Consider the following 16,218-nt stretch of genomic DNA (forward strand, 5'->3'; position numbering starts at 1 on the left):
TGATGGATGGTCTGGTTTCAGGGTTGGAGCTTCAGCCTACACCATGGCCTGACCACTGTTTACTCAAGGATATGACACTCCTCATGGGGTATCAAAACAATCTGCCCACAAAGACATAGATCCTACTGGATTCCAGAATGGTCTGAGGGATTGGTCTGTTGAGGCTATGGTAGGAGTTCCTAGAAGTTATTGGCAAGGTTGCCCCTCTCGACCTCTCCCATCCTCGGGGTGGAACCTGGCCCCATGGTTTACCATAGAGTTGGGTGTCCGGAAGAGGGCCATTAGACACCTAGAGCAACACTGGTGAGAAACTCATACTAGATCTGACAGATGGTGCTATAGAAATCATTGGAAGACCTATGAAGCAGCAATGACAGCAGCAAAGAAATGCTATTTTTTGCTGCCATTGCATCAGCTAGCTCGTGTTTCAGGCATCTCAGCATCTGCTCACTCTTAAAGCTAAGCTTTTATTGCTGCAGGAGTAGACCATTAGTTATGATGCTTTTGCAGAGTTTTTTGCTGATAAAGGCTCCCAGATATGTTCCTGTTTGGATGAGGGTTGTAACATAGACAGAAGAAATGTCTAATTGTCTGGTCCATTTATGGACCATTTTACTGTGATGGATGTTGATAGGTTCTTGGGATCTGTGAAGGCCACTAGTTGTGCTCTGGGTCAATGTGCATCCTGGTTGCTGAAATCATATAATGATATAAGGACTACATCATCATAAATCAACCACCAACTCAGAGTGCCTTTCCTCTTCCACTCAACGAGGCAGTTATTCATTCACCTTAAAAAAAATCCCTACAGAAAAATGATGTGGCCAGTTATCATCCAGTTTCTAATCTGCCCTTTCTTGCCAATGTGATTGAGAGGGCAGTGGAAGACCAATGCCAGGTCTTCTTGGATAACTCCAATAGCCCTGGACCCTTTTCAGTCTGGTTTCAGGGCGGGCTATGAAACAGAGACTGTGCTGGTGGATTTAGTTGATATTCTCTGTCTGAATTAAGACAAAGGGCATGCATCTTTGTTGCCCCTATGATCTATCTGCAGTAGAGATGGGCATGAACTGAAATACAACCCAAAGTTCGTCATGAACCAGGGTGGTTCGTGAACTGGCAGTTCATCAGAGCCCATTTCTGACGAACCACCACGAACTTTAGGGCGGTTAGGTTCATTTTCCAGTTCGTCACTGCAGACAGGTTGGCGCCGATCGATCAGTTTCCTAGGCAACTGGGGATGGGCTTTCTGCAGACCTTCTGCTGACACGGAAGTGACCTTCTGGTGACCCGGAAGTGGTGATTTGCTGGCCTGGAAGTGGCATTTTCACGAACCAAACAAACTGGTTCATGAACCAGGGCAGGTTCATGAAAGTTCGTGGTTCGTAAAATGTGACAAACCACAACCTGCATGGTTCATTTTTTTCTGGTTCATGCCCATCTCTTATCTGCAGTCTTTGACACTACAGACCATGCTATTTTCTTGAGACATTTAGAGGCAGAAGTAGGGATCAGGGTGTGTGCTTTGGACTAGCTTAAATCATTCCTAATGAACCAGACTCAAAGAGTTGCCACTGAAGACCAATTGTCATCCGTGTGAGATTTGTTTTGTGGGGTTCCACAGGGCACAGTCCTATTTTCCATGCTATTCAAGCATTATGTAAAGCCCTAAGGAGAAATAATTTGTAGTTTTGGAACTGGAGTATAAATAATGTAAATCAATCAACCAATCAATAAATATACTGACAACTCCCAGTTCCATATCTCTTAATGAAATCTTCTGATGGTGGTAGAGCTACTCCCTGAATGTGGTGGTTAATTGGCTAAAGATGAACAAATCGAAACTTAAATCTGACAAGGTAGAGGTAAAACTGGTTGGGAAGCCTCAGGTCTTGAAAGGCATTGTGCTTCCCATGTTGAATGGAGTTCAGTTGATCCTTACTGGCTCAGTAAAGAGACAGGGGACTGGAAGTTTCTTCTAACTTCATGTAGCCCAGAATATGGCCTTGACTCTGCCAGTCTGGCCACCTAGATTCATACCATGAAAACGAGATTTGACTATTTTAATGGGTCTGCCCTTGAAAGCAACTTGGAGACTTCTATTAGTAGAGAATGCTGCAGCTCAGTTGTTATTAGAAACTAGGTGGAACATACATATTACATCCATTCTGCAGTCACTCCATTGGCTGCCAATCAGGAACCAGATCCAGTTCAAGGTACTGGTTATCCCATATCATGGCCAGGCTTGGACCCTCATATCTGCAGGATTGCCTCGCCTCCTATGGTTCACCACAGGAGCTTTGTTCATCTGAGGAAAGCCTTTGGAAGATGCCACTCTGCAAGCGGGTAAGGTCAATAGCTGCCCGTCCATGTGCATTCTCTGCTGTGGCCCACGCCATTTGGAATGGCCTGCCTGAGGAGGGCAGGAGGGCCCCCACGCTTCTGGCATTCTGCAAACTAAGCAGAATGCCAGAAGTGTGGCAGGATATTTGGATGGTTGCTTTCCCCCATAATGATCTGAGGGAAAGCATAGAGGGAGTCCTTCAGGCTTACATTTCAAGATGGAAGTGGAGGAGCAACCAAATGGCAGAGTTTGAGGGTATCAGCTGGGCTCACTCAAATCACAATCTCTCTCATAGCGCTACCCCAAGTGGCCTCTGTGGCTTGTGCAGAGAATTGTCACAGGACAGCATCCATACAGATAAAATGTGCCCAGTCACTGGGATAAGCGTTTTACCACAGGGAAGCTGATACTCAGGCTCTGACTCTCAAAAGTTCATACCCTGAAAATCTTGTCAATCTCTAAGGTGCCACTGGACTCATATCCTGCTGTCCTATTGAAGACCAACATGGCTACCCATCTAAAAACATCCCACCAGGTGCTCTTTGACAGTCTTTGGTTCTTCTTAAAACCTGTGCTGCTAGTATCTTTTTGTGCATCCCCACCCCCACCCCATGTACTTTTAATATGCTCCTGCAGTGTCCTGGGCACCCTGCATGGCCATACAGCAGGCACCTTTGTGGCTTATAATTGTAATTAATACATAATCCCCTATGTTTACCATTTTGGAGTTACTTTTTTGGAATTTTCCACCTTGGACCCACCACTCTTCAGGATAAGTCATATGTTTTATTCTTGAACCCATACCTATACATACACTAGCACCCTTAGGAACATCTAAAATATCGTATCAGCTTGGAGATCTTGTGGGTTATGACTGTGTATGATTTATAACTGTTTATGATGTGGAAGGTTCACTCACATACTTCCTTTTCTATTACAAAAATAGGCTTCCTGTGCCCCCTGCCCATATATTCTGGGCTAGGATGTCATATCTAGTTTGGGCCTCAGATACTCCCACTATGTCTCTCATCTGACTGGATTCAACTGTTCTTCAATGGGACAGAACAGAAGGCAGCTACTTTCTACCTAAATTCTCCATTATCCTGCCATATACAGCAATTCTGTGGAATATCAGGCCACCTAGTGGAGACACTAAAGAGTCAAATTAGTTGGTGGGCAGGTGTGGGTATATGCAGTAGGGTGTTCAACCCTATCTCTTGTGCAGCTTCCCCAGTCCGAGTTACCCCATCCAGTTAGCTTTGCAAGGTGAAGGCTATATGTATTTGTATTCATTTTCCTCTGTGACGATTAAGTAGCTGGTGAGAGGAATGTTTTAGATTCGGATCACAGTGCAAGATAGGGTTGCCAAGTGTCTATACCTTCTCGGAAGTGAAATCGTTGTGTTCCTGTGCTTCAGCCGGGGCCAATTCAGCCTCTTCAAAGGCAAAATAGACACCTGTGAAGCGCAGGACCATGCCTACCGCTGGTGAGATAATGTCACTTGAGGAAGTGATATCGTTGCACCCCACCAGGAGTACACCAGCTGTGTGCTTTCCCGGGTTGCCTGCTGGTGGCGGCCAAACACCAGTTGGTTTGCTCTTCCTTCCAACTGCAACACGGCAAACCCCCTGGGAGATTACCCACCACTGGCAGGCAACTGGGAACCCTTGCACAGGAGGTGTTTAGCTTCTCCTGTCTCAGCACCACCACTCCAATCAAATTCAGTTCCAGAATGTATTAAAAGCAAAAAATCTGATAATTCAGTCATGGATCTCCTCTTATGAGGAGGTCTTAGTGAATATGGGGCCCTGGACAGAAGTCCAGGATGGGCCCCCCGAATCACTGCCAACCCCCACTGGGGGTCCCTGCAGGCCCCTCCTCCTGGGACCATGCAAAGGGTGACTCTTGCTTCATGTGAGGCAGGTCTGAGAGTTCACCAGAAGCTGATTGCCTAAGCCCCTAACGGAGTGGACACAAGCAGCCACCGCAGAGCCAGCTGCCCAAGCCCTGGATGGGATGGGCACAAGTAGCAGCAGCAGCAGGAGACTGTCCTTTTTCCTTTTTTCTCCCCTCCATCAGGAGGGTGGGGCCATGATCAGTCCCCCCCCACCCCCCCACACACCATGGGGCTTAGGGCAACTGCCCTGGTTGCCATTGGCTAAGGCCACCCCGACTCCTGCACAATCTATTGTTCGGCTAGGTTTGCCAAATTCCAGAGATGGCTGCGGATCTCCTGCTATTACAACTGATCTCCAGGCTACAGAAATCAGTTCCCCAGAAGAAAATAGCTGCTTTGGAGATTGGAGTCTATGGTATTATACCCTGCTGAAGTCCCTTCCCTCCCCAAACCCCACCATTCCCAAGTTCCACTCCCAAACCTCCAGATATTTCCCACCAGGAGTTGGAAACCTTACGTTTGGCACATGCCCAAGAGAGATGAGTAGGTGTCCTTAAATGCCTGCCTGTCTGCAAAGCTAGATTGCATTTGGACTGGTGGAAACAAATTGTTAACCTTCTGCCAAAGGTCATTTACACACGTGCTACTTGGTCTGGGTTGGAAGCTATTAGGAAGTAAATTTTTCCGCCTGCTTCCACACAACTTCATGATGCATCTGTGCACCTTCTGGGCCGTTTCCACACGGCTCCCCGCTGCTCGTAACAACCCGGAATATCGTGAAAAAAATGCAGGAGATCGTGTTTTCTTGCGTGAGAAAACGTGATCGTCCGTGTTTTTTTCACAATATTCTGGGTTGTTATGAGCAGCGGGGAGCCATGTGGAAACGGCCATGGTTTCCCCCTGACTTTTCGGTCTACTTTTTAAAACTTGCTGAACTACAATGATTTTGCAAAGAGTGCAGCAAAGCCAGGGAAGTCACATGGACTGGGAAGATCTTTCCCAGTCTCATCCACATCAGCAGCATTTTCCCTTCCCCAGTCCAGCTAGGGGAAGGGGTAGTCCTACTGTTTTGTGAAGGTTTTTTGAGCATCCTAGCAACTGTGTCTGTAGATCACTACCAATACCCATGCATTGCCTAGAATATATTCTGATGCTTCTTTTTTTGTTATATAATTTTTGCTTCATCTTACCTGTTCTGCAAGAGTGGTCACATTATAAATACAGGAACCTGGGTTTAACTCTGACCCAGATAAATTGCACTGGAACTTCAAGAAACATTTATGGGATTTTGAAGTGATCTGCAGGTACAGCCACCTCTAGTGAGCTAGAAAAACCTTCTCAGAACAGTGGAATGTCTATGAGTGATTCCGCACACATTGGATAATGCACTTCCAATCCTCTTTATAGATCATTTGGAACAGATTTTTTTGTGTGTGGAACAAAACATCCACCTCAAACGATTGATAAAGCGCATTGAAAGTGCATTATCCAACGTGTGTGGAATCAGCCTATGTGGCTGAAGCCTTTAGAAAGTGCATCAAGAAGCCATGGCCTTGTGTTTTAATTAGACCCTTGTTAGTGAGTTTGCAGCAAACAACCTCTGTACAAGAAATGAATCTTTATTACTCAGCAGGGAACATTTTCCTGTCCTTTCCCAGACTTCTTGGAAACATCTAGTCCTGTCCTTAAGGAGTATAAAGTCCATCAGTACCTACAACCAACAAAAGAACATGGTGTGATCAAAACTGCAATGTGGGCAGATTAAGAGACCTGTTCAGAAACCAGATATATACAGAAGGAATGGCAAGAAATCATGTGGGTGAACTTTATGTGTTAAAGTTCCCTTGACAGATAGCCCTGCATTTATGGCATCTCTCTTATTTAAAATGGTAGTTTCTTATTCAAGAACATTCCAGAACATTGAAGAAGGGGGCTTGGGCAGGAATGGATCCAGAAATGCCATAAGGCTGGAGGGGTGAGGCACAAGGAACTGTCTATACAGCTTAAATTTGGCCAGAGAAAGAGAAAAATGTTTTTAAAGGTCTGGAATTTTTTTTTGAAAAGATTACAGTTAAAAAATCTTGGAACTGCTGAACTAATTTTTTAAACCACTTCTTATATTGGGACATGCTTGTTGCCTATTCAGCTGCTGAGATTTGTATGCAAACAGCCCCAACATCTGAGGGATGGATAATGAATTAAAGCCTATAAATTGTTTCACATTTAGGAGGCACTAGTTCCAAGCCAAGCCAAATTTTCTAGAAAAATTTCTCTCATGAGATATCAGGCCCCCACAATCCAAAATCACACAGTGTGAACATAACAGTTGAACGCACTTGGTTACACAACATTCAAAACCTGGGTTTTCCAGAAGCAACAACGTCGGGCAGGTGATTTCTGTAAAATTTGGGGTGGTTCAGTGCCAAGGAGAAAGAAGTTCTTCTCTGTGGCATTGTAGAGTGGCCACTGAACCTCATTGGCTGCTACCCCATTAGGATTCCTGTGCAGGAAATGAAAAAAAAAAATCTTAACACAGTACAGGATATTTTGTGTAAGCTGTGCAGCATACTGAAATTATTCATTCTTTTTATGTTAAAATGTATTTCCTGCAACATGGCATGCTCAAGCCCAGAGAAAACCTTACAATATTCGTATCTTACTAATGAAAACAATAAGGAATTACATTGCACGTGAATTACTTACACCTCAACGTAAGTTTGCTACCTAGCTCAATTTGCTAGTTCAATGCATTGGAGTTAGCCGTGTTAGTCTGTAGTAGCAAAATAGTAAAGTGTCCAGTAGCACCTTTAAGACTAACCAACTTTATGGTAGCATAAGCTTTCGAGAACCACAGTTTTCTTCGTCAGATGCATCTGACGAAGAGAACTGTGGGGTTCTCAAAAGCTTATGCTACCATAAAGTTGGTTAGTCTTAAAGGTGATACTGAACTCTTTACTATTTTTAATACATTGGTAGCTCAAAGAGATTCATGGGGTGGCTGAAAACCATAACATAGCAGGCATACAGTTCTATCCAAAGCAGAGTTACATTCTTCTAAGCCCATTGACTTCAACAGATACTCAGTTTAGAATCGTGCTAATAGGGTTGCCGGTGCCAAACTCCAAATGGAGCTTGGAGATCTCCCAGCATTATAACTGATCTTCAGGCAGCAGAGATCAGTTTCCCTACTGGAAACATTAGCTTTAGAGGGTAGACTGGAAGTGCATTCCGGCTGAGGTCCCTCCCATCCCCTGCTGAGGACCCAACCCACCTTCCCTAGGCTCCATCCTCAAATATCCAGGAATTTCCCAACCTAGTGTTGGCAACCCTATTGCACTAAAATAGATATAGCAGCCATGAGAGCTGAAACTCATGCCCCTAAAAAAAAAAAAGACCCCTGATTAAATCTGAAAGTTTTAACCCACCTCTTGAAGTCTTGTAGGGAAAAAGATGTATGGGCTCACATAGAGTTTTAGTTGTACCAAATAATAATTACTTAAACTTGTACATCCTTAAGATTAGCTAATGAGCAAATTTAAATTGGCATTCAGAAGTATTAAATCTGCATACACTGCTAATGTTAATGAGTGTGCTTTTCTTCTCAGATATTTGATTAAATGCAGGGGTCCTCAATATTTTGGAGCCTGTGGCCACTATTGGACTTTTGTGAGGATGTGGTGAACACCACCCCAAAATGGCTGCCGCAGGAAATGGAACCAATGTAAAATGGCTGCCTTAGAAGGCAGAGCCAAACACACTGACTAAGGAAAGGCTGGGAGACTACCAGTCCTCATGATCTTCTCGCAGTTGCCTGCAGCTGCTACTGCAACTGTGAGAAACTCTTTCATTTGAATGTGGGCAGCCTATAGCGAACCCTGTCTTACAGTGGTCTGCCTACTTTCATAACGTTTGGTGGGCGTCAGGGGAAGTAATTGCAGGTCACATGGTACCCATTGGTGCCACATTGAGGAACTCTGGATTAGAGTTATCTACTTTCCTGACATCTATGTAATAAATATCGGATAGTGATAGTAGCTTATGTTCATGCGAACTGGGAACACACCAACCATGTGTATCGGGAGCATGCCATCCCCGCCATTCATCCAATACACCCAGTTCCCATTTTACACAAAACAGAGACTGCATATATCAGATGCGTTGCAGAGACCTAACACTTCTGATACCTACGGTTGACAGGCTCTGGATTCACATGAAGGTAACATCTGATGAGGACTGTTTACCTCACATCAGAAGTTTTACATGCACATTCTTGATACCAATTCTTGCATATCAAGGCACAGAATCAGGCCACCTCAGTTTTCTTGTGGCTTGTTGGCAACCCTAGATAAGATATCCATTTGCTGCCACCCTGGGCCCTGTATCATGGCTGTGGCTGTGGTTTGTATGGTCTTTCTATAATGGCGCCTGGATCCGGGATTACTGAATTGATTTTTATACTTTTATGATGTTTTCAATTTGTATTTCATGTTGTTAGCTGCCCTGAGCCTGTTTGCGGGGAAGGCGAGATATAAATTTAAATAAATAACTAAATATCTCAGGAACATACTGCAAAACTTGGGTCATGCCATAGGTGCCGCATATTACCCACAGATAAAATATTGACAGCTTGCTTGAATTAAACAATCTTATCTGGGTGCCATTTTGTGTGCTGCTTAATACAGAGATTTGTCTTAGTGAAGGGATCGGTGTGCATTTTCTTTCACATATTCAAGTCTTTTTCTAAAAGGGGCATGACTATTGAGGAAAGCAGAAGAACATGAGCAGAGAAGTTAGTGCCATACCCATTTCTAGCAAACTCGGCCCAGTATTGCTTCACCCTGTGGCTCAGCGCAGCCTCATCCTCCGTGAATGTTTGGTTGGAAACCAGCACTGACTTCCAGGAACCAAATAAATAAGGCAGCTCAGCTCCATGGGGCGCCCCAATCCACTCAGGCCAAACAGAACCAAGAGTGTGATGTGAGAAGAAATAACTGTACACAGGACTCCCGGCTTCTCTCAACTTTGCAGCAAATTCTGCTATTGGGCATACAAAGAAGTAATCGCTGCTAGATTGCACCAGGGCCTGGCGGTAGCGTGCTGGGCCACGGTCGTCTTCGCTGTACTTCAGTGCCACAGCCTGAATGACTTCTTTTGTGGCCTTTCGTACTGTCCTTTTCACTCCCTCCAACAGCTGCTCCCAAGTTATCAACCCATCTTTAGCATCAGGAAAAGCGTACGGCACAAAGGTAGACCCTTCATCGGAAGTGGTACCGATGAGAACTGGTTTCGTCGGAATGCTCCCAGCCTCCAGAAGCTTTTGCGGGTCCTTTGGGAGGAACTCTCCATCAGTTGTGGGAAAGAAAGGAATATCCAGAAACATTGTGTTGTTAAGTGCAGATAACTCATACTGACTGAATTCCGCTACATCCTTTCCCTGTAGGCATGTCACCAGAGCAGCGTCCTGATCTTGAGTGCAGCCCAGGGCCTGGCCCAAAGTAAGGGCTTTCTGTCTGGCCTCCTCAGGACTCAGCCAAGCCCAGATGGCATTAGCAGATCCACTTTGCAGCACAGCCTGGGCAAAAAGGGGCTGGCTTCCTGGGGAGAGGAGATGGAAATGCACTGAGGCTGCTCCGGCACTCTGTCCCAAAATGGTCACCTTAGTGGGATCTCCTCCAAAGGCAGCTGCATTCTCATGTACCCATTTCAGTGCCAGCTGTTGGTCCAAGAGACCCCTGTTCCCTGGGACAGTTGGTGGTAATGAAAGGAAGCCTAGAATCCCTAAGCGGTAATTCAAAGAGACCACTATGAGATTCTCCTCAGCAGCTAAGGATGCACCATTATACAAAGCCAGAGAAGAAGAGCCTGTGATAAACCCCCCGCCATGTATCCAGACAAGGACAGGAACTGAGGTAGGAGGCCGTGGATGGGGTACCCAGACATTCAGAAAGAGACAGTCCTCTGATAGTGGTGGGTTGATAGCCCACATATCTGCGTCAGGGAAACCATGAAGAGAGAACTGGGGACAGGAGTTGCCAAAGCTGGTAGCCTCCAAGACTTGGCTCCAAGGCTGATGAGGAATGGGCTTCTGGAAACGCAATTTCCCCAAAGGTGGTTCTGCGTAGGGGATACCCAGATAAGCAGTCACAGTGCCAGAGCCAACAGGGAGGTGCCTGCCCTTGATAGGGCCGCTGCTGGTGACCACTACGGTGTCGTCTTCTCCGGAGGCAGAGTTGGAATCCAGTGGGAAAAGGAGGAAAACGCACAAGAATGAAAGGCAGAGACCAGACATTGCAGCAGCTGGAAGGAAGGGAAAAGTCCTAGAGGAAGTTACATGAAATATCAGACTGTTGCTTCAATCTAACCCATGATTGGTTGTGACGGAGAAAAAACTTTTTTTTCTTACTCAGAATTTTTTTTTATGAATGGATGCTGGATAAATGGAACCTCCATGTTCAGAGGCCTTTGAATATTAGTGTTAGGATACAACAAGAGAGGAAGGCTTTCTCCCGCTTACCTTGCGTGTAGGCCTTCTGGACTAGATGCACTACTGGTCTGACCTATCCAGCACACCTGTTTTTAACAGTGCAACTGTGAGCAGAGTTAGGCCCTAATCTAGATAGCCTAGGCAAGCCTGATCTCATCAGATCTCAGACGCCAAGCAAGGTCTTATACCTTGTAATCCATTTTCTGTATGGTTTATACAATACCTTGCCTTAGACAGTTTACTGTTCGCACTGTTCCCTAGTTCTGAGACCCTAATCCTATTGTATTGTTCATTTGTTGTCTTGTGCTTTCTGATTTAGGGTTGCCAGGTGTCCATTTTTCCCCAGGACAGTATTTTTGCAGACTGTCCAGGGGAAACAAAGTTGAAAAACTGGATACCTGGCTCTCTCGCACACCTGGGGAGGTGAGCAGGCTGGCCTACCATGCACTTGGGGTGCAGCTGGCCTGCTCACCAGAAAGCAGCTGGCCCCACACACTCAGGGCCAAGCTACACATGACGAATGACACTTGAACAGCAAGTGGATTGAGTGGAGGGCAAGTGAACAGGGAGAAATACACTTGCCGTTCAAGTGTCATTCGTCATGTGTAGCTTGGCCCTTAGTTGTCTGGCCTCCTGCACAGCATGCGCCTAGCCTGCTTGCCCAACTGCCTGGCCTGCCACACACCCAAGGAGCGGCCGGCCGGCCTGCCTGGCCTCTTACGCTCCACTGATGATGTCTCAGAAGTGACCTCATCATGCTGGAGTCAGGAGTGGAGATATACGGGGAAGTAGACGGGGGAGGAAATGGCTGCTGCGAGGTCACGGTCAGAAAAAAAAATGGCCGTTGTGCGGGTGGGACTGAGAAAACCCAAAGTTTTCTCTGGCATTTAGAGTTGCCAGTTCCAGGATGGGAAAATCCTAGAAATTTGGGGGTGGAGTCTAGGGAGAACAGGATTTAGAGAGGAAAGTGAACTCAGTGGAGCGTAATGCCATAGCGCCCACCCTCCAAAGCAGCCATTTTCTCCAGGGGAACTGATTTCTGTAGACTGGAGATTCACTGTAATTCGGGGAAATTTCCAGGCTCCTCGAAGGCTGGCAACCCTAAACTTCATGCTTTCCCCAGGAGGCCGTGGCCAAGCTTCCCGAGTGCTGCCCCTAGTGGGCACAGACAGTAATCAGCAGGCTATACCAAGTATTTACAGTTCAGCTCCCAGCCTGAGGACTGCTTTATTTATCTTTCTTTTTTTAAATCTATCATTTTGGCTCTGTATCATGCGCTTTTATCCCCTGGCTTGCTATTATTGGCTGTTAACCTGGATTGTTTTATTGATATGTCTGTATTGCTACTATTTGCTCGTATTGTTTTTGTTATCTGCTAGGTTTTGTTTTATTGTTGTGAGCTGTCTTGCTCAGATCTGGAGGGGCAAGCAGATTTTCTAAATAAATAAATACTGCATGTACAAAATATTATCTTAGCTCTGTTCAAACCTTTCTTCCAGCATACACTGACTGCGTATAGAAGTCAGGCTGGCATCAGCATACTCTGAGGTGGGGCAGCTGCCAGGGCCCAGGGCTTCTGGCACACCCATTACCGCTTATCTCCTGCCTGTGCACCTTTCCCGTCACTCACCCTTGCAGCCTTCCCCCACTTGTTCACTTGCAAGCCCTTGGCCACCCATATTCCAGGCTGTTGCTTATCACAGTGTTATGTGTGGGAGGTACACAGCAGTGTTCCTGGAGGTCATGGTGGCAGAAGTCCCAACTACATGTACTATCCACTGCTGTTGAGGAAAAAGTATGTGGGCAAGTGTGAACATAGGACATGCGGGCAGATGGGGGGCATGCAGGTGGGTGGACAGTAATAGAGGAGCAAATGAGGCGATGATAATTGGCAGAAAGGGGAGGGAACCCCAGGAGACTCTGTGCCTGCCCCCCCAACCTGGAACTTGCCCTGTATAGAATGGAGCAGGATTACACCTGCTTGCCTTTCCCATTCAGCTCAAATTCTGAACAGAACTCTGTGTGTATACGAGTGGACACACACAGATTCTGCACGCACATTCAAGGACTTCTGCAGGTTTCCCCATTTTGTGAAAAAGCCCATGCACAGACACTCTCCCACTTCTCACTTCTTCTTCTGGTATCTGAAGAAGTGAGCTTTGGCTCACGAAAGCTCATACCCTACCACAAATTTTGTTAATCTTACAGGTGCTACTGGACTCTTGCTCTGAACTCAGTGGGATTTATTTATGAGGACACGAGTTTAAGACTGCACTCTATGCCATTATACTACTAAATCCAAATAAACCATGCACTGTGGCAGATAATCACTATCCTTCACCTGTCTCTAAGCAGGGGAAAAACTTACGAATCCTAGATTGCAGACCTACTGTAGAACCCATGTACCATTCAGATTTCACAGGGAGCTGTCCAGACTAGAAGTCAAATTCTCTGAGGAGGGTCAGACTATGGAAAGGGGGGGGGTTGTATTTCAAATAAAGTTGCTGTAATTCCAAGCATTAACTAGATTACTGACACAGCTCCCCTGTGTTAACAGCAAAAGGTAACCCTACCTGGAGACAAGGGTCACACAAGCCAAGGTGAGTCCTGGGTAGCACAATGACGATTGTCAAGCACTGTGATCCAGAGACTGCAGAAACTGACCAAGCTGAATTTTTTTGAGCTATGTCATTTATCCAAAGCTTCAATGGTAGGGGGCCAAACCAGATCAGCTGTGTTCCAAAAATCCACAAGGGGAGCTAGGGCTTGCACGGCAGGCAGAGAAGGTGCTGGAGATCAGTGTCCTTGCTTTGATTTTTGTTCCAGATCCCTTTCTGAATCACTGTCTCTTTCTTAAAGATTGGTCAATTTTCTGGACTGTGTGGACTTACCTTCCTTCTCCCTGATGGACTTTTGCCGCTCCTGCACAGCTCAATCCAAAGTGAACCTGAGGGTAGCTGATGTGCTCCCTGCCGCTGTTATAATAACCAGGGAGCAATTACATATATGTAGCTACGGAAAGAGCAATGACCACTTGGACTCTGCTCATGCAGTGGGAGGAAGGGTACACATTGGGAATGGAGAAATCCATGCAAGGGTCAAAGACTTTGCTTTGATATAGAGCACTGAAAGAAAGAGGATTCAGTTACTTGAAATGGAATTAAGCTCTGCTTTCAACACAACACAGCTCAGAGCCAAGCTAGATATTACTTTTTTCTTTAACTTGTGTTGCCTATGTCTACACAGTGGTGGAGAGTGCCATCAAGTCATACCTGGCTTATGGTGACCCCTGGTGGGGTTTTCATGGCAAGAGACTAACAGAGGTGGTTTGCCATTGCCTGCCACTGCTACCCTAGTCTTCACTGGAAGTCTCCCATCCAATTGCTAACCAAGGCCGACCCTGCTTAGCTTCTGAGATCTATCGAGATCAGGCTCTCCTGAGCTATCCAGGTGAGGGCACCTACTTGACAGCTGAAAGGAACTGCTTCTTTGAAAAAAGGGGAAAAAAGGATAGCCCAAACAGGCTCAGAATGGAAGGCTCCACTTCTGCCTTCCCCAAAAGACATTTTCCCCTCACAAAAACAGTGTTGGGGGAGTTATTTTCCCGTTTTCATGTACACAAGTACTCCCCATGGAACAGAAAAATAGGGAAATAACTCCCTCCAATGCCATTTTCACACAGGAAAATGAATGGGGGGGAGGAAAATGAATTGGGAGGGGTGCCCAAATGGGCTCAGCAGTGTTCTGAGCCCATTTGGGTTCTCCTTTTTTTAGAAGCCATTCCCCATAGCTGCTGCTGTGTAGCTGCTGGGAACACATTGGCTCTGTGGCAAACTCATGAAAAAGTAACAATTAGCTTGGTTCTAAGTTCAGCGTTTCCTCCTCTCCTGCTTTTATAGGGTTCTTTTAAAGGGTTCTTTTCCCAGCAGAGGCACCATGTAGCTTTATAAGCACAGAACAGCTCAGCAGGGAAAGGGAAATGGACGGGGAAAGAAGGGTTGCAGGGCTGGGTGAGAGCGGTCTGCCACAATCTATGTCGTGTCTGTGTTTCGCAAATACGACAGAGCAGAGCAGAGGCTGCAGTGAGCAGTTTAGGGATGGGGTATACAGATGCCAGAACCCGCTCCTGCACCAATAATGGCTGCTGCCCAAGTATGGAAGCAGCCAATGCCCCTTAGTATTGATGACAGTAGACTTTAAAGACAAGAGGCTAAAGAGAGCAGCAGTGGACATAAGCTGCTGCAGGCTATTGGAACATGTAGTCAAAGTACCATCATCAGACGACCAAAGGGATTTCCATGGGACCTTGAGTGCACACTCCAGATTTTTCTCCTCCCAGCCCAATACTCTACCAGGCCTAGAAAATTCTCGTGGTGACCATGAAATCATCTGTTCAACTGCCCTAGAGGCATATCTACGTCCCACAGCTTCTGAGGTCAGTCATACTCTGACTACTTCCAAACAGGGGACATGGTATGGGAGCAGCAGCAAGCGGCACCGGAACAGGCAGGATCGGCATCCATCCCATCCCCCATTCTTGCACTGTTTGCTCTGCTTCTGCCAGCAGCAATTCAGCAGTGGAATCGGCTGCCCAGGGATGTGGTGGGTTCCCCTTCAATGGCAGTCTTCAAGGAGCGGCTGGACGAATACTTCTCGGGGAGGCTTTAGGCTGTTCCTGAATTGGGTGGGGGATTGGACTAGATTGTAAGACCCCTTCCATGATTCTACAATACTAAGATTCGTATAACTGAACACACAGGTGTAACAGAGAACACAAATATTCAGAGTGTCTTCACTGGTTGTTGCTTGATACCTTTGTGGAAAGCAAAGGTCAACTTGTTATTAAGGAGACTGCAGCTCCATAACCTATTAGAGGTAGTCTCTCTCTACACAAGACATCTTAGAGTCACTATACACGAGACACATTACACAAGGATAGTTTAAAAAGACAATGCCAGCAGAGTGCTCCTCAGAGAGTTTGTTAATTTCATCTTCACCTCCCTGAAGGCTCTGTTAATTTAACTTCCCCTTCTGGGAGGCAAAGATGGAATTAACAAACTCTCTGAGGAGCAATCTGTGCAGATTCTGTCTTTTTAAACTACCCTCCTGTAGAGAGGTGAAATTGACAGAGCCTTTGGCTCCATCTTTTTAAACTATGCTTCCCTGCTAACATTGCATCTCCCTACACTTGAGCGTCTTTATGTAGGTCTCGTGTAGAGAGACGAGTCTTTCAGGGGAGTCCTCTTGATTAAAGAGACTGGAAACCAGACTTCTGCTTTCAGCTTGAAAAATACAGCCCTTACTCAAGGCAATAAAAGCGCAGAAAATGTTTATCAAGCTTCCAGCAACCAGCTTCTTCCTCCCCTGCTATGTTCCAGACTCTGCTCTACTGGGCTAAATCAGCTAGTTTAGGGGGGTTACATTTACATAAATTAACCTTCTCCTGATCTTTATATAAATGTGTGACAGTGTGTCTAATGCAAGTTACAAAGC

General features: G+C 46.0%; 1 protein-coding gene across 2 annotated transcripts; it reads right to left on the reverse strand.

The window, feature by feature from the left end:
• Positions 1 to 5,844: 5,844 nt before the first annotated feature.
• On the reverse strand, positions 5,845 to 13,724 carry LOC129326965 (cholinesterase-like). 2 transcript variants are annotated; one of them, XM_054975309.1, is made up of 4 exons: positions 13,617 to 13,724; positions 9,044 to 10,538; positions 6,578 to 6,741; positions 5,845 to 5,952 (listed from the first exon to the last, which is right to left on the reverse strand). In XM_054975309.1, exons 2-3 carry the CDS (start codon positions 10,528 to 10,530, stop codon positions 6,582 to 6,584), a joined length of 1,647 nt encoding a protein of 548 aa, XP_054831284.1. In that variant the 5' UTR covers positions 10,531 to 10,538; positions 13,617 to 13,724; the 3' UTR covers positions 5,845 to 5,952; positions 6,578 to 6,581. The 2 variants fall into 2 exon arrangements, with proteins under 2 accessions (XP_054831284.1, XP_054831285.1); XM_054975310.1 differs by having other exon boundaries at positions 9,044 to 10,558; positions 13,617 to 13,716.
• Positions 13,725 to 16,218: the final 2,494 nt, after the last annotated feature.

This window comes from Eublepharis macularius, chromosome 4, assembly GCF_028583425.1.
Source record: "Eublepharis macularius isolate TG4126 chromosome 4, MPM_Emac_v1.0, whole genome shotgun sequence".
Lineage (NCBI taxonomy): Eukaryota > Metazoa > Chordata > Lepidosauria > Squamata > Eublepharidae > Eublepharis > Eublepharis macularius.